We start from the raw sequence: 26,139 nt of genomic DNA on the forward strand, positions 1-26,139 counted from the left end.
CTCACTGTAACAATCACAGAAGAACTAAAACTGATTAAAGGCAATAGATTTATGTTTCCCATATCAAAGCTCACTGTGGACATGTTCTTATGGTTTGGAATGGTAGTGAGCTGTCAAAACTATTTTGATCTGTTTTTCTTCTTTTGATCAGGAATCATAGTCGAGTAAACTCACAGTTAAACTAAGAGGGCTAATTACATGGGTCCATCTAAAGTAGATTAGTGTACTTGTCTCATCCTTCTTATTAATAAGTGGTTCTAAACTGGACTTGGTTTTTGTTTTCTTTTGTTTTTCCAATGGGGCTTTTGACAATGTCTGGAGGCATTTCTGATTGTCACAGTTGGGGACTGGTGAGGGCAGCATGAGGCAAGGTGCTATTAGCAGCTTAGTGGGTAAAGGCCCAAGGATGCGCCTAAACATTCTGCAATACACAGGACAGCCCCCAACAACAAAATAATGATCTGGGTCCGTAAGTAGTGGCAAGGTTGAGAAACAGTGGCTACATTGTGTGTGTGCTCTCCTCACGTAGTGATTCCTTCGTAGTGTTTGCCTTGACATTAGATTAAGTGTTCCCTTAAGCAGAAGCGGAGTTTTTTGTTATTGAGTTGCAGTGAAGGATGGGTGTGAATCTCTGCAGGGTTAAACATTTTGACACTAACCTTCCCTTTTTATCAAAAGTAATATATGATTGTGTGTGTGTGTGTGTGTGTGTGTGTGTGCGTGAACTTAGAGCAGTTCCCCACCCATTCTTCCCTAGTTTTATCCCATTTCCCAGAGTTAGCAACTTTAAAGAGTTTCTGTTTTTAATTCTTTTGGTGATTGCCTCTCTAAATCTAAATAATATCTTTTGGTTTTTTACTGACTTAAGAGATTATCTATTGACTCTTCACTGCAAAAGGGTAGCAAAAGCTCAGCTACACTAATCCCTCCCCTTCTCCCTTCTAATATTCATTATTTTGTAACTCTAAATAATACATTTAAACATTTAATTTTTTTCCATCAACTTTAGTCAGTATCTTTTGATCTTCTGCCTTTATTATATTAGTGCTTCTGTTCTTTCTTTCACTTACCTTATTCCTATTTCCTATACTCTGTCTGCTGTACCTTTACATTGTCAGATTGAAAATATTTACTTTCTGTTTTGTAATTATATTAGTTTGTTTTTATCCATGAGTTGAGGCCAAAAGTTGAAATTATTACCATTTGTAGGATATAACTGTAAATATTGTTCACTGAATAGCTAAGTAGTATTATACTGGGATTCCCAGAATCATCTCTTATGTGCAATGTCACATCCTCTGTGCCGTGTGAAAGAATGTTCTTAGTATTCTAGCATTCTGTTTTCTGTGTTGAGTGTTTTAAAATCATGCCACTTTCAGTTGGCACACTGACATCTAAACAAATATTTAAAAAGATCACAAGTGTCAATGAAATTGCATAGTGAATATTCAAAAAAATGAATGACCTTCGTGGACAAATAATAATAATAAAAAAGACCAGAGGAAAATTATAGAAAACACAAGAAAGACAAGAATTTCAAAATAATAAGGGCACATTCCAAATAGCTAGCTTTCTGAGAATTGAACTGTATTCGAATAACTAATGTGCCTCAACCCACATCCAAAGATAATATTGCTGCTGCTGAAACTTGGGCTTTGTACTATGACCAGAGTTTATTAATTGTCCTATTTCATTGAGGAAAAAGTGCAGAGGAGACAGGACACTGGACTAACTAGCTGGAAATATTCCACTATTTCATGGGAAGCAGCTTTCTAAATGATTCCTATGGAGGCCAAACTCTTTCTCTTGCCAAAACATTAAAGCATTAAAGTGTGCCTTGATGGTACATTAAGGAAGAAATTTTCCCTAAATTTACTTGATTAAGATTTATAGCCTTTCTGCCCCACAAAACATAGCATTGATTTCTTTAATATCAAAAACTAATTTCCTAAAATAAACTGCTAATGGTTGCTTTCAGTCGTTTACTCAAGATGGGTCATGCCTAGTACTGTTTGTATGAATTTCTGCAAAAGACTGAATTAATTTTGTGATTGTCATAATTAATGTTATTCCTGTTCTGTAGAATTATGCTATTAATGTGACTGGTCATCACCACATCTTATTTTTGTATCTCTCAAAACATCTTTCATAAAACATTGATGGTAGGAAGGAGCTGAAAAAATATCTCCTATTAGTAGACCAATAAATACTTCAATTACTAAACACCAGAGAAAATTAAAATTAGTTTAAATCAAACCTACCAGGTATTTTGTAGAGAAAATGGAACTATACAAAAATATGGTTTTTAAAAATAAAGTTCTACCCCTTTTATTATATTCATTATAGAATAATGGAAACCCTTCCCTGCCAAAAAAGAAGGAAGAAAAAGAAAAAAGTTTGTGACCATTTTTATGTAAATCAATTCAGTCTTTTTATGTATCTTTTTCACCTAAAATAATATTGGCATTTTAATATTATTATAGTTTTTAATGGCTACATATTATTCTATCGAAAATACCTACCAAAATTTATGTAACCATTTTCCCATTGTTGAGCATTTAGATTAGTTTTGTTTTTCCAGTTAAAACAATGGCCTGTGAGTATCTTTGCATATAATGATTACTCTTGATTTTAGTTTTACTTCTTAAGACAAGCTCTTAGGGGTCAAATGTTTTAAATATTTTAAAGATTCATTTTTCAAATTGCATTTCAACAGTCAGTGCCAGTTTACCCTGTTTTCAGCATTTTAAGAAATTACCCAAATAGGCCGGGTACGGTGGTCCATGCCTGTAATCCCAGGTGGGTGGATCACAAGGTTAGGAGTTCAAGACCAGCCTGGCCAAGATGGTGAAACCCTGTCTCTACTAAAAATACAAAAAAGTTAGCTGGGCATGGTGGCGGGCACCTGTAATCCCAGCTACTCGGGAGACTGAGGCAGAGAACTGCTTGAACCCAGGAGGCAGAGGTTGCAGTGAGCCAAGATTGTGCCACTGCACTCCAGCCTGGGTAACAGAGCAAGACTCCATTTCAAATAAAAAAAGAAAAGAAAGAAATTGCCCAAATGACAGAGCAGCACTTTAAAAGTATTTCCCTAGTGTTGATTTGGTTTATATGCCGAGATGCTCCAGAAAACTTAAAAAGTGAGTATGTGGAGATCAAACATTTGGCTATGTTCACATTTTATTAAGTAAAGCCTCAATGTTAAGCAAGAAACCATTATTCATATTCATGCTGTCCCAGGCATGGAAAAGTGCTTCTAATTTTTGCAACATAAAAGAAGTCTGATGACAGTGACAGAACTGAATGACTAGCTAGATATGCTGACCGGAAAGCTAGAATTAGGATTTGAGCATTGTACTCAGTCTCCATTTAAGAGCCTAATGGTTTCTTCTCAATTTTGAAATTTACTGTATTCAGACGTATTTTCATAAAACTAAAAAAAAATAGACTAAGAGAGCAAGTAGTTGCAGTTCAAACTATCTTCATTGAGCTGTTAGTTTAATTACATTTTCTCAAACAGTAGGGTTGTGTTTTAATTTTTTTAATTAAAAATAAATGTTTAATTTTTAAAAGTTTATATAACTTAAAAACCAATTCTGTTTGGAATCTTTCAGTATTATGGTTTTTGCTCACAGTAAAGATATTTGCTTGTTACGTTTACTAAATATACTATCTATACTTCATTTTGTTGTTTAAAAATAAACTCCAGTTAAACTTTTTGATTCAGAGTATTAGATTAATGACTTGCTCACTGACTGAGAAATTGATGCAAAATAGGTCATTTGAAAAGCAGGTGTTTGATATATCCCTATATGTAACACTGTAAAGCTTCCTTGCTCTAAATTCTTGGAAGGAAAATTTTCTGAAGAAAGAATGGGCCAGATGCAGTGACTCACACCAGTAATCCCAGCACTTTGTGAGGCCGAGGTGGGAGGATGGCTTGAGTCTAGGAGTTTGAGATCAGCCTGGGCAATATCATGAAACCCTATCTATCCAAAAGGAAAAAATAAAAAGTTGCCCTGGCATATTTGCATGTACCTGTAGTCCCAGCAACTCCGGGGGCTGAGGCAGGAGGATTGCTTGAGCCCAGAAGTTCAAGGCTGCAGTGAACTATGATTGTGCCAGTGCACTCCAGCTTGGGTGATACAGCAAGACCCTGTCTCAAAAAAATAATATATATATTTAACTGTAATATAAAAGGGAAGCTAAAAATGAACACTGATATTTAATCTCATGCCTCAGAGTGACGTATCAGAGATGCTCTGGAGACTTGGTTCATATAATATGGAACAAAATTACATTCTCAATGCCAAATTACAAGATAATATGTACATAATTTTTAGGTTTAATGTATACGCCAAGGCAGTAGAGTGTTAAATGTAAGGAATGGTACCCATGTATAACATTATCAATTAAGTTTAAGAATATTAAAACAAGCCAGTTAAGATTTGTTGATTAAAATAATTATTAATTTTTGTGATAGCATTTACTTTAGAATATGTGATTTGAAAAAAAAAAAAGAATGTTGGCATTTCACATAGGAGGAAAAAATTTAAGTTCTTAGTTTTGTAACTTTTTAATGTTCCAAAAGTGTGTCTAAAATCCACCCCTGTAAAATTATTATTGAAGTCTTTATTATTAAATCATAAAGTTTTCTACTCGTAAATTAAATTGTGTATCTCAAATTCAAAGCTGAATTGCCCTTGTGCATTGTTTAGCAGTATGTAAATACATTTTATAAAAGAGATGTATCATTCATGAAGTTTCCAAATTCTTTGATCAACTGTGATAATAAAGTTAAAATTTTTGTTGTTAATTAGTAAATCTCCTTATTTTTTCAGCATCCACTGCTTTCTTTCTAACTTTATAGTAATAATATGTAAAGATTATATTTGGCTTTAAAAATAGTTATTGTTACATACATGGAAGTCTTTGATTATGAAAGTACCAAGAAGTTTTTTTGTTTATACAGTGATAATTGAAAGAAAATTTATGTATATCTTGAGAAGATTTATTAAAACTAGCTTTGAGAAATGATGAGCCATCTCTTTTACTCAATAAAAGATGTATATTGCTGTACCAAGCCTCAGTATCTGCAATGCTCTTTAGTGTAAACACTTACTATAGGATTATACAAATAGTGACACCACTAGTTAAAACATAAAGCTATATGATCTAAAGACACAATTTGGTTCTTTTATGAGCCATTTAATTTTCATCTTTTCTGTGACCACATTTATTAAACATGTGACATGAAAATGTAATTTAATACTCTTTTATGATGAAAAAAGAAAGTATATGTCCTACCAATTATGGGTTAAGATTATTATTTTTTGTCAACACATTGTCATTCTAGGCACCTGGATAAGTGAACATCTCTGAAAGTATCATACATTTATACAGCTTTTAGAAACTATTGCCAATAAAACATATTTGGACAATGTGGTATGCAAGTACTGTATAGTGAGAAGCGGGGATGTTTTTGAGTAATTATTCCATTTGAATTAATCCAGCATGGCTGGTTGTGAGACAACCTTGAAATGTGTTAAGCTTTACTTATTCTAAGAGCACTGTATTCTTACAGATCATAAGCGATCAAGTTTTCCAAACACAAATGGTTGCTTCTGCTTTAAATTTAGTCTGCCCATTCAGTAGCTACAATAAGGCAGATGGATTAAACCACTAGGAGTTTGCAACTCCTAGTATTAGTATTGAGAGTGTTTAAGTAACTTAAAATGTTTCAGAATGCCTAAAATCACAAATTTACCTATGATCAGCCTACACAGATTAACTTAAAATAGATAGAGAGAGATGTCAGATAGATAGAGGGTCATAAGTTCGTGACCAAAATTACATTAATCTGCATGTTGACATTGGTTACCTTATATCGATTAGAAGCTTTTTCTTAGTAAAAAGGGAAAATTATTAATATGTGCAGCTTGAGAGAGAGAATCTTTCAGAAATCAGATACATTAAAGAAAATAAAAGAGTCCTTGGTAATTAATTTTTTTTTAAAGTAAAAACCATCACTACTGAGTAAAAAGACATGGTCTACAAAGACATCTGAAAATCATAGGTATTGTGATTTATATTTTGGAGTGAAAATTAAAGATTTGATGAAAATTACCAAGACTTTTACATAAAATAGTCAATTAAGCCCAACCATGCTTTTTACTATTACCTTTATTTGAGAATGTTAGGGAAAATTTTCTCATTTTGTGTTTATTCCTGATTGGCCTGGATCATAAGAATTATACTGTACTTAGTTTGTAGTAGTGGAATTAATTTTCTTCTCTTTAAGACTTGATACATAAATCATTTTGTGTAAAAGTGAACACTGTAATTTCTCTTAACAGCTGTAACATCTTATGAAGATCTTGGACTCTTTGCATTTGGATTACCTGGAAAGGTAATTTTTTTTTCTCCTTATTGTGTCCAAAACCCAAAGTGTCATTTTTCCTTTAGTTTCAAGTTAAAAGAGACAAGTATATATAAGAGGAAGATAATAGAGGAGTAAAAGGAAACCAAAGTGAGAAAAGAGAATGATGGGAGCAGGCAGAGAAAGAGAAGTCTGTGTGCCCTTCCTAAAAATGTATCAATACATTTAATTCAGTGCTTGAATCTTTTAACATTTTTCCTTCTAATAAAGGAGCGCGATGACTTGAATGATTTTAAAAGAGTAACAATGACCTAAGTTTTTCTTATTAAGTTTGATTGTGTACTCATAGGAGTAAACCCTCATAAAGACAAGAAAAGAAAAGCAACATAGAATTCAAATTATAGCATGGCTATTCACAAAACCAGTCATCAGAAGATATCACTTAAGAGTTGAACAGTGCTAAAAGATCATCTAGCTATCCTCTCATTTATAGGTGAGGAAATTAAGGACCAGAGAAATTAAGGGGCCTATTTGTCAACTATTACGTAAACCAAGTACCACATCCTAGAGCTCTAGATCTACTGCTTTTCTTACTCAGAATAAGAGAAATAACAGTAGTATTTATTGGGCACTCAATTGCAATAGGCATACTACACTAGTTTAAAAGGTAGAGAAAAATAGTCATCTTCCACCAGTAATCAGGAGTTGAACATTGCTGTTAGTGCTATAGTATAATTTTTAAAAATTTCTGAATACTTCTAAAATTCATATTCATTTTGGCTCCAAACAGGAATTATTTTGTTTGTAATTCTGTTGTTTGCATTTTTATGTTTTTGACTTACAAATAAAAATTGTTTATATTTATCATGGACAACATGTCATTTTGAAATATGCAAACATTATGAAATGGCTAAATTGACCTAATTAATATTTGTATTATTTCACATACTTATCATTTTTGTTTTATTTTTATTAAATAAAATATTAAGTATTAAAAGGATACTCTATTTGGAAGTGACTAACTTCTAAAAGTTAGTCTGGAGGAAAAAGATATAGCTATGCAATGTAATTACTTTCCAATTAACTTTATTTTTAAAGTACAGAAAGGAATGCTTAAATCATACTATATAGCATCATGGCTTGGACCTTAGTAACCTGAAACTTGAACAAAACAGAGTATGTTACTTGAGGGTAGAGGGTTTTGTTAATCTTCCTTAGTAGCAATTTCTCTGTTCTAGAGGATTAGGTTGTTTGGTGTAATGCGGGATAAATTGCTTCCATCTAGTTTAAACAAAGAAGAAGAAAATATTTTTTATGAGAAAATTCCCCAATTAATTTAATATAACCTATAAACATAACTAAGTAGCATCACTGACATTTCACGTTCATATTTCCTGCATTCCTTGTATAGCAGCAAAGTTTAAAGAGTAGGGACTGCTGAGTCTCTTTTTCCTAAAACTCTAAAGTAGTTGCGTTGTCATTTTAATACACGCACCAAACAAGTTTATAGTAGGCAGGCACACTAGACAAAGCATACTCTGAATGGGGAGTTGTTTGGTTCCTTGTTTAAATTTTCTCCCCACTTCCACAGTTGGGTTGAAACTTAACTATTTCCTTCTATCCAGATATTATATGGATATGATATAGGATAATATTCTGAAGAAATTTTTTGAACTTTTTAAGGAAGATTTATTTAAATGTCTATAAATTGGTATTATTCACCAGACAAATATTTATTGGTCAAATACCTTGTACCATGTACTGTGCTAGGCATTAAAAACATAAGTAGGCAGGTATGTAGGTAGGTAGGTAGATAGATATTCTGGCTTTCACGATATTAAATGCTTAAATTCAGCCAAAGAATGAAAGACTAATCATCAAGTTAATATTACTGTTTTTTGCAATATATTAATTGAAAAGAAAACTAAATTTCATGTATACCTACTATTGACAGTAGGTATTATTTGTACTGAAGATAGTGTACAGAAGTTCAAAATCATCTTTTCACAAATTGACTGATATTTTGGAACTAATTATTAAATAGGCTGAAATGCATAGTTTTTTCTGGAGAACGGTCAAGTGGCAATCACCACTTCTTCAAAGACACTTTGCCAAATTTTAATATCAGTAGGCCCCCTCTGCAAACCTCAAAGTTCCTAGGTCCTTATAACTTAGATTGTTTTCAGGATAGGCAAATGCTATACCATTGATAGAATTCCTAGCAAAGATGGGCATGAAGGATGACCTGTTAACCAATTCATGTAGAAGTGAATGATGCTAGACAGCTAGTCAGCTCCAAGCGTACATTGGGGGTTCCAATCCATCAAGATTTGAGTGATTGAAAGGCCCAAATGGAAGCACAGTGTTTTAGTATTTCCTCTTAGTATATCTGTTACCTTGAGTTTCCCAGGAATCTCATCAAAGATAATAAGCTGACAAAACTGCAGACTGAATTTAGTCCTCAGGCACATTTTATGTGGCTCAAATTTTTTTTTTATTTTTAACTGATTACCAACTAAGCATCATGAAAGTATGAAAACATTTAATTTCTGGCTTTCTTTGAAAAATCAGAAGATCTGTCTACATTGGATACACATTCTCACATGTTATCAACTGGCCAGAGCTGAGTAGCACCTGCCCTGCTGAAGGGGGAGGAATTCTCCAATATAATACAGTTCTTGCTGACTCCCATGTCTTATACTCAGCTTAATACACGTTACCGAGTTTGGAACATTTTGCCTATATTTTTGGAGTCTGAGAATATTTGGGCTCTAGACTTTCTTAATACCTGGGACTGGGATGTTCAAAGGCTTGGTATATGCCAAGCTGATATAATCAGAAAACTTATATCATTTCCTTTTAGGCAATATAGCATTGGCGCAGCACGCCCCAGCCTGTCTTTTTCTACTTATTTAAGCAATGTGGTAAAACCAGCAAGAAAGGGAAGGAGATACTCTTTCTCACTTTTAGTTTTTATACTTTGATAATCATCGGTTACTAGCTTTTAACACTTTTAACTATTTAAAAATCACTGCCAAAAAAAGATTTCAAAAAAATTTTCCTAGTAACTATGGAACTATTAAAGAAATACTTTTTAATGTGATAATTATTAATTTTATGTATTACAAATGACTGGCAAATTTCTTTCCACTTATGACTTCTGCATCTGTTTTTTTAGTAAGAGTTACTGGATATTAATAAAATACTGATCCTTTTATATTATTTCCCCCTTTATCTTCTGAATATATTTGTTCTTTTACAGGTGTTGGTGGCAGGCACCATAATAGTTCAGAATATTGGAGGTAAGCAATTGAAAGTGCACTGCTTATGCATAGATGTGATGGCAATAATGTCCTTTCTTTGAATTGTTGTCTTCAACAACTACAGATCTAGCTGAGAACCTCTGTAGACATAGATTTCTTCAGAAGCCCTGTGTGTTGGCCTCATTACTCTGTTTTGTTGGTTTGTTTTTTGGATCCTTTTTAGCAGCACTTGTGACAGCTTCTAAATTCAGTTCTAGCTAAACCCTGATTGCGGTCATGTCATTAGGTCTATAACACACCTCTAAAACATTGGCTTTCTGTGGTTGTGAAGGTAGAGTACAGTCTGGGAAAAACTCTCCTGGTGATTTTAAAATATTTTCCCTCTACTTTTGTTTTAATCACTCTGTTGGCAGATACTGCTTTAGAAGGATTAGTATTCCATTGGCTGTGAGTGATCAGGTATGGACAACAATGTCCTCTTATAACCAAGAATTTAAAATTACCAAGTGCTTTAAAACATAAATAAATCTGAGATAAATAAGAAGCATTCTTACATTTATCCTATATCTCATTTCTATTAATAACCGATTCTAGAAATGATCTCAATATTGAGAACTATGTAGAAATAAAACTACTGTTAATTATAGACAGTACTGAATAAATGTATTAAACATTTAAATCCAAAATATGGGTGTCATGTGTGTCTGTGCTATAAAGAAATTGCATAGTGCTTAACAGTATCTTAGTTTTCTTTTATCATTGATTGTAGTGCTAAACAAATTCTCTTAAAGGAAAATACACAGAAAAGGTTGACATGCACTTTGGATCTCATACAGGATTGTATAGTCAGAGGGCATTTTAATATTTTTTACATGTAATAGTTTAAAATTATTCAAAGATGACAGTTTTAATAAAGTTCAGCCTTCATACTCAAGAGATCTGAGCTATATCACTTTAAGTATTGTTCAGTCAAGTTCTATCTTTAATAGGTTTCTTGATTAAGGAAAAATTAACATTCCATCAATAAGTTGTGCTGCCATTGTTTTGGAATCTTGAATATTCATGTGTTAATTCTTTGAATTTTCACGAAAACATGAATAAAAAGAATGCTTTCTTGCATCATACCACATAATTTTCTCCTAACACACGCTGCTTCACACTTCACAGTAGAAGTCAAGAAAACCAGTCTCCTTCATTTATGAATTTATTATAGTGTCATTGATTTTAAGATCTATTTTAGGATAATTTATTTTATTTAGCAAATAAATATTAACTGTGCACTGATAATTTTTCTGAATATGATGTATATTTTTGTAGTTTGAATCCCTCTTTATCCTCTGTGTATAGGTTCAAAGAACTATCACATTTTGTGACCCTTGCACAATGCCCACTGTTGTATTCTTTTTCTCTTTCACCTTGATTCCTTCCTTGTTCTCTGATCTTGTTTGTAACTGTTATTGGAGATGACTATACTGTTGCACTCGCTGTTACTGGATTTATTTCAGCACTTGGGGGAAGTTCAGCAATTCTTAAAGGATTACTCAGCCCTAAACAAATGGATGTACTATGGGAAAAAGATAAGTGTGCCTTTCTGTCTCAGAGAGATTCAGTTTTATTTCAAACATGTTTTTATTCATGGATTTTCTGTGAATTTCTGACAGTAGATGCTTTCCTAAAAGCTACATGGTCACTTACATATACTGTGGGTTTCTCTTCCTGATCAATCAACTCTCTTTTTGCTCCAGGACTTCTAAACCAGGTCACTAGTTTTTCCCTCTGCCCCTCTTATTCCTTTCTTTCTTCCTATAATAAATGTGACTACTAAATGCATACTGTGTGCTAAGTACTAGGGATGTAAATAAATGAAGACATTAATTTGATTTATGGAATATGGAAATATAGGAAATAAACTGAGTCTTTGGTGAAAGACACATGAAACAAATATTGATCAAGGGCAATTCATGATCATTTTGCTTTTAAAGGCCTTCTGTTTCCATTTCTTTCATTGATTCACCACAGGAATTGTATCTCATGAAAATTGAGAAGTATTTAAATGTTAAAAAGAATAAGAGAGTTAAGAAACATTCAGATATGATTTACTTACCCTGAAAATAATAGATATTTTATATATATATCGCCCAGGTTGGAGTTCAGTGGTAAGATCTTGACTTGCTGCAACCTCCACCTCCCAGGTTTAAATGATTTTCAAGCCTCAACTACCTGAGTAGCTGGGACTTACAGGCATGCAACCCCACGCCTGGCTAATTTTTTGTATTTTAGTAGAGGCTGGGTTTCACCATGTTGCCCAGGCTGGTCTCAAACTCCTGAGCTCAGGCAGTCCTCCCTGCTTGGCCTCCCAAAGTGCTAGGATTGCAGGTATGAGCCTCCATACCCAGCCTATTTCAATATATTTTTAACCTATTTTTACATAAATGAGATCAACTCTCCCCAATATTTTGAATTTTAAAATGTTTATATAATTCTAAACTAGAAATTACTCTATGGTCTCTTTTAAAAATCATTTATATAGTATATTCAATTGTCTCTTTGAGGCAAAATCTTAGGCTTTTAAGCAGAACTTTAAAAACTATCCCATTCATCCAACAAATATTACTGAGTTCCTCTCAGAAACTAGGAAAAGTTAAGAAAACAAATAAATGAAAACATATAGTGTCTGTCCCCAAGGAGTTCAAAAATCCTCAACAGTTAATCTTCTCACAATTTTCAAACATTTACTATATCATAGCAGAAAGAATAAAGGCCAACTGAGCAAGGTTTAAATTCAGGCTTCATTATGGGATAAATGTGAGCAAGCTGCTTATTTCCACTGCACACTGATCTCTTCTCTGTAAAATGAAGATAATATCTATATTGAAGAGTTGTTTTAATTAAAGTATCTCATAGAGTGCTTGACCTAAATAGAATCTATTACATTATTTTTCAGTTTTAAACAACCACTGCAAAACTCAGATAATTTATACTAACAATAAACATTCTATCTTTATAAAAAATGTTGTCTGAACTACATTATTTGCAGACAGGTACTTCTGTGTAAAATTCAATCTGGTTTATGCTTAATATAATCTTTTAAATATCCAGTATATTTCCAATTAATAAAATAATAAAAATCCATTTTAATGGAGTAACATTTAATAAGTCATTTTATTATGTCATTTTGTTATTGACTTAATATAACAAAACAGCATATATACTTATTTAATATAATAATACAGTGTATTAAATATCCTCCCAAATAAGTATGTTGTTTATTCAGAAGAATACATGGACTAGAGGTTCCACAGATTCTGTATATATCAATAAAGAAACTACTTTTTAAGGCGAGGGTTCCTAGACTTTAACCTAAGAGGCTGCTCTAAAGGGTACTCCTAAGAACTGAGGTTTCCTTTTTCTTAGTGACAAAGAATAGCATCCATGAATGCTTTTAGGGCAATAGTTATTGGTTTGTTAAAGATACCTAAGAAAAGGACAAATCATCTTTTGAGCCAATTATAACCCTCTCATTGAACTTTCCTGTATTAAAATATGTTAATATGCTAAAATAATTAATGTGCCTCCCAATATGCCTAATGCGAATTCAAATTTTGGGGTAAGAAGGGACCCTAAGCTCCCTGCTTCACACTCTACCTGCAACAATTTAGCAAAGAGGGAACTGAAGCCAAGAGAGTGAGTGAGGGATTTCCGCAATACACATGGCTACCCAATGGCAGAGACTACAGTACACAGAATTCAAGGTACCTGACTTTCAATCCAGTGTTCTGCTCACAAGAGCAAGCTTCCAATTCTATTATAATAAAGACTGGAGTACACAGAATTCAAGGTACCTGACTTTCAATCCAGTGTTCTGCTCACAAGAGCAAACTTCCAATTCTATTATAATAAAGAAATGATTTATTTACATCTGGCTAAGAAAAAAGTACTGAAAAACTCTGAAAATGTGTATTCAGTCATTACTGATTGGGCAGTTAATACACTTTTAACCAATGTGAAGAAAATCATGAGGACATCATTCTAAAAACTAAGTAAACATTACCAGCTTTTCTGAATTTAAGGGACATTAAAAACTGCTGTAACTGCTCTAAATTACCTTTTTAAAAAAACTTCTAAAATAAGCAAGCAAGCAAACCAACAATCTTAAGAGTTGGGAAAACTCATGATTTATCCACCACCAAAGCAAGAATCCTATATAGAATTCTGGCAATTGACCAAACAGCTCTGTTTGAATGTTTTCAGGGATAAGGAGGATTTTCAAAGGGATGTAGGCCATCCGCATCATCACACAGCTTAGTTACCGGGTACTCCAAATGAGAAAACCCAAATCAGCTTCTCTGTAGATTTCTTTATATAAGCACCAGTTCTGCCTTTGGAACAATACTTGAATTAGCCTAGTCTGTGTGTGTGTGTGTGTGTGTGTGTGTGTGTGTTTTCAGTCTCAAATATTTGAAGCTAGTGGCCAGTCTAACATTCCCCTTTTCTTGATAAATGTATCTAGAATATTGAAAGTACTTAGAAATAGATCATACAAATTACTTCAGCTCTATTGTGCTCAGGAAAAGTTTATCAATTCCCAGGTATAATGCTAGGTGCTGGGAGTACAAAGAGAAATGAGACATAATCCTTGAGCTAAAGGAACTTAACAATCTAGTGGGGTACAGGAGCATATAGAGAGAGAACTTAAATCCAGTAACAGCGAGTGCTATATTATAGTCATCTCCAATAACAGTTATAAACAGGATTAGAGAACAAGGAAGGAATCAAGGTGAAAGAGACAAAGAATACAACAATGGGCATTGTGCCAGAGTCACAAATTTGGATCTAAATTGCTGAACTGAACAGTCTTCATAAACTGTTAAACAACAGTTCAGTCTAACCTAAACAAAACATGTCTTTTTTTCTCCCCTAAGATTAATCAGGCACCAAATATTAGTCACAAGGCTCTAGTGTGGTCTAAAAAATTGATTGGAAAAATCTGTCTTCAAATAAAATCTCTAAATTTTGTAATGGAAAAAAATGCAGCACACTAAATTTAACACTCTTATTCTAAGGTTATGGAAATCCTTCCTTTGGAAAATTGAGAACCATATAGTAAATTACTACTTTAAACCAATTCCTGATATCCTCCTAATACTAATGAATAAGAGGCTCGAAATTGGCTGGAGCCAGAGGTAATCCTCTGCTGCCATTTCCTCAGGTGCTAGAATAGCATTTGCTGAGAGCCACTGCTGCTGGGACCCAAAGTCCAGAAAAGAGGTGTCTAGAAGTTTTAATATTTGATGTTCTTATAGGTGACACAATTCAGGCTTAGAGAGTTTGAATCTGGTAGCCTAAATAAGGATAAAGGATTAAGAACTGCAGTAAAAAATAAGACAAAGATACATATTTTTCTAGGGTTATGGGGGAGCATTTTCCCCCATATATTTTAATTTTCATTTATGTACGTGTTCTGTACTATTTGAGTACAGATAGAACTTTAGTGGCATTTAGATATTTTGTGGGACCACCAGATTAATAAGACATGTTGAATAGAATAAACCAGTAAGAATTCATAACTAAAAATGGTGTTGGGAAAACTGGCTAGCCATATGCAGAAAACTGAAACTAGACCTCTTCCTTACACCTTATACAAAAATTAACTCAAGATGGATTAAAGACTTAAACGTAAGACCTAAAGCCATAAAAACCCTAGAAGAAAACCTAGGCAATACCATTCAAGACGTAGGCATGGGCAAAGACTTCATGACCAAAACACCGAAAGCAATGGCAACAAAAGCCAAAATTGACCAATGGGATCTAATAAACTAAAGAGCTTCTGCACAGCAAAAGATATCATCAGAGTGAAAAGGCAACCTGTAGAATGGGAGAAAATTTTTGCAATCAGTTCTGACGAAGGGCTAATATCCAGAATCTCCAAAGAACTTAAACAGATTTATAAGAAAAAACCCCATCAAAAAGTTGGTGAAGCATATCAGCACTTTTCAAAAGAAGACATTTATGCAGCCAACAAACATAGGAAAAAACGTTCATCATCACTAGTCATTAGAGAAATACAAATCAAAACCACAATGAGATACTATCTCACGCCATTTAGAATGACAATCATTAAAAAGTCAGGAAACAATAGATGCTGGGGAGGATGTGGAGAAATAGAAATGCTTTTGCACTGTTGGTGGGAGTGTAAATTAGTTCAACCATTGTGGAAGACAGTGTGATGATTCCTCAAGGATCTAGAACCAGAAATACCATTTGACCCAGCAATCCCATTACTGTGTATATACTCAAAGGATTATAAATCATCCTACTATTAAGACACATGCACACGTATGTTTATTGCAGCACTGTTCACAATAGCAAAGACTTGGAACCAACCCAGATACTCATCAGTGATAAACTGGATAAAGAAAATGTGGCTCATGTATACCCTGGAATACTATACAGCCATAAAAAAGGATAAGTTCATGTCCTTTGCAGGGACATGGATGAAGCTGGAAACCATCATTCTCAGCAAACTAACATAAAAACAGAAAACAAAACACCACATGTTCTCACTCATAAGTGGGAGTTGAACAATGAGAGCACATGGACACAAGGAGGGGAACATCACACACCAGGGCCTGTCCGGGGATGGGGGCCTAGGGGAGGGGTAGTATTAGGAGAAATACCTAATGTAGATGATAGGTTGATGGGTGCAGCAGACCATCACAGCACATGTATACCTATGTAACAAACCTGCACCTTCTGCACATGAGCTTTAATTTAAAAAATCAAAAGAAGTATAGGTGGTTTTCACATAGTTCCTGTAACAGTGTTGTATTATGTGATTCTTTTCCTAAAAACTAAGATGTCATTTTCACATTCAACTCCTGAAATAAACCATTCAATAAGCTAGAATATCACTAGAAATCAAACAGTAAATCCCAGTCATCTTCTTAATCAAGCCAGAGAAAGTCCTGTTAACTCTTACAAGCACGTGATAATGGTGAAGTCAATTTATGTTATTTCTGGTTTCATATCTTGCCCAATTCAAAATGTGGAAAGATGAGTAGCTCCTAGGAGTATGTTATATTGTTATTTTGCTCTTATAGATATGAAGGATCACTATGAATGGCATATGCTTTCCTTAGTTCTTCAAAACCCCAGTTCTTTACAGGAGATTAAAGATTTAGTCATTACTACATATTGTGAAAGGAAAACCATAAGCATTAGTAGTCTTACTGAAACCTCCTGAAATTGCTGGAATGACCCAGATGTTTCAATTTGGCACAGAATCCACAAACCTCACTCTTGCAGCCTTTATTAACAGCTCAGTTTGGTAATCTATGGACTCATGTAACCTCATTTCTAAATCTTATAAAGAGAAAGGTATAAATAAGATCATTTTCAGTTAAGATCTATAATCTCAAATCTCAGTATTTGAAAAATTCACAATATATTATTAAATGCTAGAAACTATTTGGATTTACTTTCTTCCTGTATATTCATTCATGCATTTTATTTATTTACTTTTGGTGAGGTGGTAAAGTACTAGGAGTGTTTCAGAAGTCCAATTTCATATTGTCTCTTGGGAAACTAGGATTGGGCGCGCAGATACACCGCCATCTGCTGGTCAATTTATCTGTAGTGAAACTACAGCTTTCTTGAGAGCAGTATTGTCTAGAAATTCTAGAAAGCACTGCCTTAGAATAGGAGAGGTACAGGAAATTTGGAGAGTCTTTTTCACAAGTACTTCATTTGACAACATTTACTGATAATGTATCATGTTTTAAGGTTTTGAAAATAATATTTTAGTAATTTCTATTGAAAATTATAAAATTTTCAGAACAGTGGGTATTTTGGTCATTTTTAGTTCAAATTTAAGATCTTGAAAAATGATAATAATGGGACCACCAAATTAATAAGACATTGAATAGAATAAGAAAGTTAGTATCCATGACTAAAAACATGTTTGAAATAAAACTGAATCTCTCTGAGACAGAAGGGCAAACTTATTTTTTTTCCATAGTACATCCATTTGTTTAGGGCTGAGTAATCCTTTAAGAATTGCTGAACTCCCCCCAAGTGCTAAAAACCTAATTCTTTTTTAAAAATAGCTCTAAATAATTCTCTCCTCATACATATATTTTAAGCGTTTAACAAAAAATATATTTATCTTCATAAACTGTAGTGATTTTTTAGGCCCAAACTCAAATTAAGGATTTTTGTTTTGTTTTGTTTTGTTTTTTAAGTTTATATGCTTAAACAACTTGAGAAACATTTTCAGAGTACTGGGAAAAATAGTCTGTAAGAATACACGATTTGGAAGCACAGGGACTGATTTTTACTTTTTAGATTTCAGTGAAGTGTTGATACTTCAAATATGTGAGAATAGGAAACTTTGTCTTCAAAAATATAATCATAACTGTAAATGCAGTACAGTCATAGCAGCAGATGCAATAGAATCTCATCGTGAAACTCTATGAATTTTGAACTCAACTTCACCAAACGAGCTACAAAACTGAAATGGAATACATTGAAAATATATCTCAAGATGAAATGAAAATTCTAAATGTTACTAAAGCTTCTGACTAATGTTCTGTGTGATAGAGATTCTTTTCCTTTAAAGTCAGCTGTTAATCTCAGCATTCAGAAGTAGTTTGTTTAAATACTGATTAAAAAAAGAAAAATAATTCTGGTAGACTTTCCTTATCTGTCTTTGTTTTGGTTGTTTACTTTTTCACTTTGCTCCTGTTTCTCCTAAGATACTAGTTAATAGAACGAGTTTCTCAACCCAGACTGGCTGTTTCCACCATCACTAGCTTGGGCAAGTTACTTCTTTGTGCCTCCATATATTCTGTGAAATAAGTAATATCTACCTCACAGATTTGTGTAAAGATTAGGTGAGGAAATAACTTGTGTAGAATACTACCACAAGCATACAGTAGGCATCTAAAAAACAAAGATGTTAGCTGTTTTCATAGATCTCCTCCCAGAGCTTCTTCCCCATTTCTCTGTTTCTAACATCTCTCCTCTCAATGTCCCAGGCCCAACTCATGTGTTTCTCTTTATGGTTATATCAACCAATATTAACACCTTGCAACAATTTGCTACTACCTAATCAGATTTTATCCCATTTTAGTCATTTTTTAATATAACTGTTGATTTTCCATGTTGCTTTTAAAGAATGCTTTCAACTTGTGTGTTTTAAGTTGGCAGATGTTTTATTTTCTTCCCAGAGAAGTTTGTTTGTTTGTTTGTTTGTTTGTTTTTTAGAGATGGGGTTTTACCATATTGGTCAGGCTGGTCTCGAACTCCTGACCTCAGGTGATCCACCTGCCTAGGCGTCCCAAAGTGCTGGCTTTACAAGTGTGAGCCACCGTGCCCAGCTGAAGTTTCTGTTAAATGCGTTCTATTAGTTATATTTAAAATTAAGTAAAAAAGAATACCTATTTAGTTAATGTGGTAAAGCTAAGCGATTTGTAATGGCTGAATACCTGTCATCAAGTTATATCTTCTAGCACTGATTTTGACATTGGTGGTTTGGGGGCTACTTAACTATATGCATGGTTCTTGTGGATGACCCAGTTGCAGCATGGTGTGTCTTGTTTTAGGAATCTGTACTGTGTTGATATCACCCAAAGTTATTTACAAATTTTTGCTTATGATTGGTCTGTAAGATAAGTGCTTAAACACTTTCTTATGCCATTTATAGAAGACAGACAAAAAGTGTGACAGCCAGCTATTTGATCTAGTAATCCTTTTAGTTAAAACAAACGCTGTCAATCATAGATCTTTTTGTCATGTCAATAGTATATCTGTATCTTTTTGTTTCTTTATATTTTTGTTTCTTCTCTGTATTATATATAATATAATATGTTAAAGTGCTAGGTCTTACATGAAAGTTTACTTGTGATTAAGAAAATCATTTTCACAGTGAATAGAATGGTGTTGTTCTTTGTTCTACTGGCTTAATCTGTGTGAGTTTTCCCCCATAGTAGGTTCTGTGGTTGTATAGCTCTTAAAATATATACTAACATGCTCTAGAAAAGAAGCAGTGTTTTTCATGTTTTATTATATTTGTATCTTGTACGTGAGGTCTTCTTTGAGAGAGAAACACATGTTTGGTGAGTTCATATTTCTTAAAATATACATGATTTTTCAGACTGGAATCTAATGAAATAGTACTCCCATTTGAAAACCAAAGAGTTAAGGAAAAACAGAGGATAAAAGTGATCAAATGATTAGCCAGGGGCTAACAGAAATTCTGGAAAGAATGACAGATATTATTATTAGGAAGAAATAGGATCTCATATTCACTGAAGTTTTCTACAGCTACAGGTCCAAAAGAAATATTAGAAAATTACTGAAAGAGATGAATGTCTGAAACTTTAGAAATGCATGTGGTGTTGGATTAATCCAAACAAGAAAGAAAGATGGGCAGATAATAAATTACGTTATATAGGAAAATTGTTTTCAAGGTATTTTCTCTCTCTTTCTCTCTCTCTCTCTTTCTTTCCCTCTCCCTCTCTCTCCCTCCCTCCCTCCCTCCCTCCCTCTCCCCTCTCTCTCTGGCTCTTTCTCTCTCTCTTTCTCAATATATTTAAGTACGTCTAGGCCAGTTTCAGAAAATTCAATTCATGATTTTCATCATTGCACCGTATGTGTGGAGTTCTTTGGAATCAGTGAAATAATATAAAAACTCCAAATTCTTGCGTGGAGGAGGTTAATCTAAACCTTTCTTCTGTTCTGTGCCAAATTTATAGCATTTTTCCTTATAAGAATGTGGACAGTACAGAACACATTTTCACATACAATCAGTTGTAATACCCCATAACTAAAAGAGTTTGCAGAAATGTCTCAGTGGGTTTTGGTCAACAGCTATACTTCTGCTAGGGAAAAAGAAATCGTCGTAAACTGAAAAAATATGTATATGTATACTTTCATCACAGAGAAGTGATAATTTAACTGTTCTAAATTTTACTTTGCCATAAATACATGTCATTTTACTAAAAACAAATGAAAGCATGTGTATGTTTGTGTATATAGTATTCTCTATCTCCATACAAATGTACACACAAACTAGTATGTATCTTTTTTTTTCCTGAAGTTAAATGGTTGCATAATGTTATAATCATGAAGTTCAGCTCCTTTCAAATAATGTTGATTGAGAAATACATTCTTCTTAAACTATTTGAGCCTTTTAATTAATTTTTCCTCAGATTTTTGCCATTGAAACTTGGCATTCATTTTTGTTCTTAGTTTTTTATTTGGTAAGTTTTGTAAGGAGAAAGTGAAATGTTTCCTGAAATATAAATAAGTAATAAAATTAATGTGCACACAAAGTACACTCTTTATTCTTCATGGACATTTTCTTTTTGGCCCATACACACGCACACAATCTCTCTGGGGGAAAGAGAGTCTTACTCTGTTAAACTAAAGTTCTGACGCCAAATCATCTGAGTTTCTATATATTTAAGTATTTAGGCTTAAACTCAAATATTTGCATATGAATTAGTTCTGTATTCTGTAACCATATTAAAACTTTTTCTAGTATTTGATGGAAGGTTTATAGAATTTGGTTTTTAGCTACATCAGAATTAGGATCATTATTAAAGTCCAGTAAAAGCTAGTTATTTCTTAGACTCTGTTAGATTAAATGTGAGAAATAATGCTAGCTTCAGGTTATGATTGCATAATACAGATGAGCCCTGTTAATAAAATGGAATAAAAGTTGGAAGTTTTGTCTTTTTAATGTGCTTAATGGTTTCCACTGAACCTTCTGTAATCTTTTTGGAGAATATGTAATTCATTATATATTCTTTTTTGTCCTATAATTGCATGTGTTCATAATGTGGGGCTGGGTAGTAGAGAGAGGGAAAGAAAGGGTCAGAGGGAATGAGACTTCTCTGTTGTGGTGAGGCATCTTTCTCTAGTAAGAAGGAACAGATAATCAAGTTACTAGCCATACCCATTAAACTTCTATGTCTATGTCAGTTGTTGCTAAACTAACCTCTAATGCCTTAGATGGGGTGATAACATATAAGAGAGTTTTTGTAAAACTTTGTACAAAATTTCATTTAAAAGTAGCCTGTAATCAAGACCCTTTATCTTATTAAATAGTTTGCTTTGGACTTGAAATGTAAACAGAAGATGCTTAATGAACTTAACAATTATTCTTCTCTACAGTTACTTTATGTAAGTTAATCTTTCATATGTTGTCATAACTCTAATGAACATCTGTGTTCCTAGATGGATTATTCTTTAAATGGTTTAAACTCATAGAATTCTAATAGGAACACTTTTTATTCTTTTGCAGCTATGTCATCTTATCTTTTAATTATTAAAACAGAGCTTCCTGCTGCTATTGCAGAATTTTTGACTGGAGACTCTAATAGGTAAGAAAAAATATTTTACATTGTGTCCATTCATTTATTAATTCAAAAAAATATTTATTAAGCTTTAGTGGCAAGCAAAATAAATGTAGTCCTTGCCCTCAAGATTCTTAAAAATTAGACAGAAGTGAAGCAGTAATAGAATAGAAACTACTCAGCCAATGTTTATTGATTACCCATATGAAAGCGCTGTTCTGTGAATCACCTAAGTCACCAGATATAATCCTTGCATTCCTTGTGGGCTAAGGCAGGTCTGAGATTGAGATGCTCTTGAGGAGTAGTAAAGGATAAATTTCTGGGGATATGCAAGACTGGGGTTGTGGATGGGAGAAGGTTGAATATACGACAGTACAGGTCTTAAACAAAGGAGGGGAGTGAATGATATTGCTGTCATTTCTCAGCAAATCGTAGTGACAAAAAATTGTGGCAGTTACAACTATACCTGTGTGAGATTCCTATAATATGGCATGGCAAAAAAATAAATTATTTTAAAGGACGTAATTGTTTCATTTCCTGTTTTTGAACAATATTATAAACAATACTAAACCACATTGTATCTGTTTTATTCTTCATTATTTAAAAAATGCATCTTACATTTGACTCATCTCTTTAGAGGGAAAAAAATTAATTATGCTTTTCTTTTCACTATGTAGAACAGGAAAATTTTAAAAAATGAACTTGAAAAGACAGGACAAATCATTTTAATTGCCATCAAGTTATTTCACATAGTTAAGTTTCAAACCACAACACAAAACCTGTCAGACTTTTAGATTTAAATATTGGGTTGTTCTGCTTCAATAATCGAACTTGTTCTGGAATGCAAGGAAAGGTTTCAAAAATTAATTTTTAGCTTTGGCAATTCAGCTTCCATTAAGTAATTCTACTTAGACAACTACAAATATGTATTTGTAAGAAAAGTTTAGATCTTAATAGAAACCATCAAGAAAATGTAGTTGAAAAGAGACAAGTAGAAGTCCTAAATAATTTTTCTTCATCAGAAGATATTGTTCCTTTGTATGATACTTTACAGTTAATGAGGTTTCCACATTCATTATCACATCTGATACTCAAAACTACCTTATCTGCAGCTTTATCTAGTCACATTGTGATTTTATGCGTAGTTTGATAAACAATTCCTGTAAGAAATAGCTATGTGAAATTCATTTTTGTATTTGCTGTAAAAAATATTGAGGGCACCTTCTATTACTCAAATTCTTTGTGAGAAATTTATATTTTAGGGTTAAGAACTCAAGGCAATATGAGATAGAATAAAGAGTGCTAGACTAAGAAAAAGGAGATGTATGTTCTATCCATTTCATATTCAATAATCTCAGGAACTTAATTTAACTTATTTTGACTATGTAACTTACTTTGAACCTTAGGATTTTTACGTGGTATAAAGGGGGTGCCAATATTGCCTTCTTAATAAAGTTGCTGGGATGATCAAATAAGATATCTAGACACATAGCATATGTATAAACAAGCATATGTGTACACAAACTTATAGCACAGTATAAATGTGGACAATTAAAAAATTCTAATAATTACTATATTAAAGGTGGTGTTTTCCTTTTTGCCCTGACTGCTGGGAGGCTCAGAGTCAAATGGACATATCTGAATTAATATATCTGTGTTAATTCCAATAGTTGTCACATGTGTTTTGTTTTTTCTTGGACCTGAATTTGGTGGCTTCTATTTATATTCTTTAATTGTTGTATGTCTGTGGGAAGCGGAGGGATTATAAATACATGTAATATGTTAGAAATAATTAAAGTAGTATGTGGCAGAATTGGTATTGAAACTTAGGTCTTCTTTCTCTAAAAGTGATATTTTTACCATAGCTTTATTTTAAATGATTAGCAAATGATTTACATTGTTGCATTGATTTTTTCTGTTTTTTTAATAAAAATTAAAATGAACTTCCTTTTCACTGATATTAATAGAAAATTGATTAAAATACTATTTTTCCATGTTAGAAATAGATTTTTTAAATCATATACTTCAAAATAACCTGGTCAGTTTGCGTCATCTCTGTTACGATGTTTTAAAATTGCACATTGTTTTAGCCTTGTTTTAAGTGTAATATATATTCATTTATTTTGGCTAATTATATTAACTGATTTGAATGCTGATAAATCATTAGTCTTGAAAGCTTGATGCTATAAAATAATTAAGAAACAAATATTATGACACTTGACTTTTACTATCTGTAAAGAACAATTTTTTTCTAGATTAGACTTACATAGCAGTATTTCTTCTATGAGATCAACATGATATTAATATGCTTTTATTTTAGGGTTTGATTTACAATAAACTTTAGTTAAGATCTTTCAGGTGTGCTAATTTTCTGGGTTATCTGTTAGCTTGATATACCTTTGAAATATAAACCTTTATAAAGATATTATCCAAAAAACTGCATAATATTCTAATTTCAAAAATACTGTTAGAAGTCAGAAGCTATAATACTTAATACTGAACTTTCTTGATATATCTATATTTCATAGAATAACTTACATTTTTAAAATCTATGGCTGTTAAAGTTGGAAGCTCTCTGTTAACATTTAATGATCTTGTCAGGGGAATATGATTGACACAATTAAGTTGTCTTGCATTATAGTTACATAATTGATATGGGATGTGAGTAAGATCCTAATTCAGAACATGTGATACTCTTGTTCCATTCCTTTCGAGAATGAAATTAAAGCGACTTATAAATAAATCTGGTTTTCATTAAAATTTGGAAAAAAACATCTACATGCCAAAGCATTTGCAATACAGCTAAGGATTTATACTCTATATTTCATACTTGGAACATTTTTATCATACAGGATTAAATCCACAGATCAAACAAGTTCTCTAGGAAGTATAAAGGTTTTTACTCTAATTCTTTTGGCTTAAAGAGAATGTATATTTAGATCACAGTAGGAAAATAGGAGTTCTGTTCAATAATTCTTTATTCCCCTCTTAGGAAAAAATTAAAGTTAGTACATTCTTCTAAAATACCTTTTTACAAAAGAAGTGTATTTAATATATACTTTTTGAGATTTCTTTTTACTAGTTTGTATTTCTCAGACAGCAGTTTTATTTTGTAAGTTTAATAATTTCTGTTCTTTGGAAAATATCCATTCCCAAACACAATTCATTTGTCTGTGACACACACGTGAAATCTAAACTAATTATACTGTGTATTACAGTGTTGCCTTTATTGTTAATGAATGGTAAAGAAAAGCACTGTATTTACAATTGGCTTTATTAAGATGAATTATTAAGGATAAGAAATGATTAACAATAACCAGTAGCCACGCCAAGGATAGAGAAATTACATTTTACAGTAAAATTCTTTTTATATTAAGAATTTAAAGTTCAATCCTATGAAAAGGAGAATGCAAAGCATGATCTTGAAATAAATGAGGTAGTATCTGAAAGTATTTCCATTCCCACTGACACTAAGATCATCATCATCCTTTTGCTGATTTTACACATATATAAAATGAAGCTCTTGAGTCAAATGATCTCTAAGGTCTCTTCCAGCTCTAACATTCCATAACGGTGATTCTGAGTTACTGCTGGGAGGAGGTAAAGTTATCTTCAGGCCCACAGTTCAGTGCTTTGGTCAGTTATATGACTTCTATGGACATAAATGAACTGTGATCTGAAATAGTATAAAGTAACTGGTGTTCAGAATTTCAAAAAATTGTGTCTTTATTCTTATGCAAGAGCAAAGAGTCCTGGTCCTGGGGGTTAAATGGTCTCTTTTGTACGACTTTAGCTTCCTGACAGTTTTTTTCTTTTAAAGAGTGAAATTGGCTTATAATAATTTTTTGTTTTATTTCATTATGGTAAGAACACTTCACATGAAATCTGCACTCTCAACAGATTTTTAAGTTTATAATACAGTATTGTTATCTACAAGGGACAGCAAAACTAACAGATGGAATCTACTTTGGTGCTTCTTTGGGCATTTTTCCTCCTGGCACTGCAACTGTCTGGGTCTAATATTGGGTCCCAGAAGGGAAGACATTTCAGACATAGAGCCCTGGGCCTTTTGCCAGCTTCAGAAATTTGGTTGCCAGGTGTTCCTCAATGAAAGATCTTTTGAAGTTCCTATTTTGAT

General features: G+C 32.9%; 1 protein-coding gene across 8 annotated transcripts in view; it reads left to right on the plus strand.

Annotated features, from left to right (window-relative positions):
- Window positions 1–26,139, plus strand: part of SLC38A6 (solute carrier family 38 member 6) — a 138,392-nt gene that overhangs the window by 19,815 nt on the left and 92,438 nt on the right. For all 8 annotated transcript variants that reach the window (XR_010342051.1, XR_010342052.1, XR_010342050.1 and 5 more), the window contains exons 4-6: window positions 6,357–6,409; window positions 9,642–9,681; window positions 21,950–22,028. Coding sequence is in view for 3 of the 8 variants with exons in the window: in XM_064374908.1 (XP_064230978.1) it covers window positions 6,357–6,409; window positions 9,642–9,681; window positions 21,950–22,028 (172 nt within the window). In the remaining 5 variants the exon portion in view is untranslated. The remainder of the gene's footprint in view (window positions 1–6,356; window positions 6,410–9,641; window positions 9,682–21,949; window positions 22,029–26,139) is intronic.

The sequence above is a fragment of the Aotus nancymaae genome, unplaced genomic scaffold, assembly GCF_030222135.1.
Source record: "Aotus nancymaae isolate 86718 unplaced genomic scaffold, 86718_ANA_hifiasm-v0.15.2.pri h1tg000011l, whole genome shotgun sequence".
In the NCBI taxonomy this organism is placed as follows: domain Eukaryota; kingdom Metazoa; phylum Chordata; class Mammalia; order Primates; family Aotidae; genus Aotus; species Aotus nancymaae.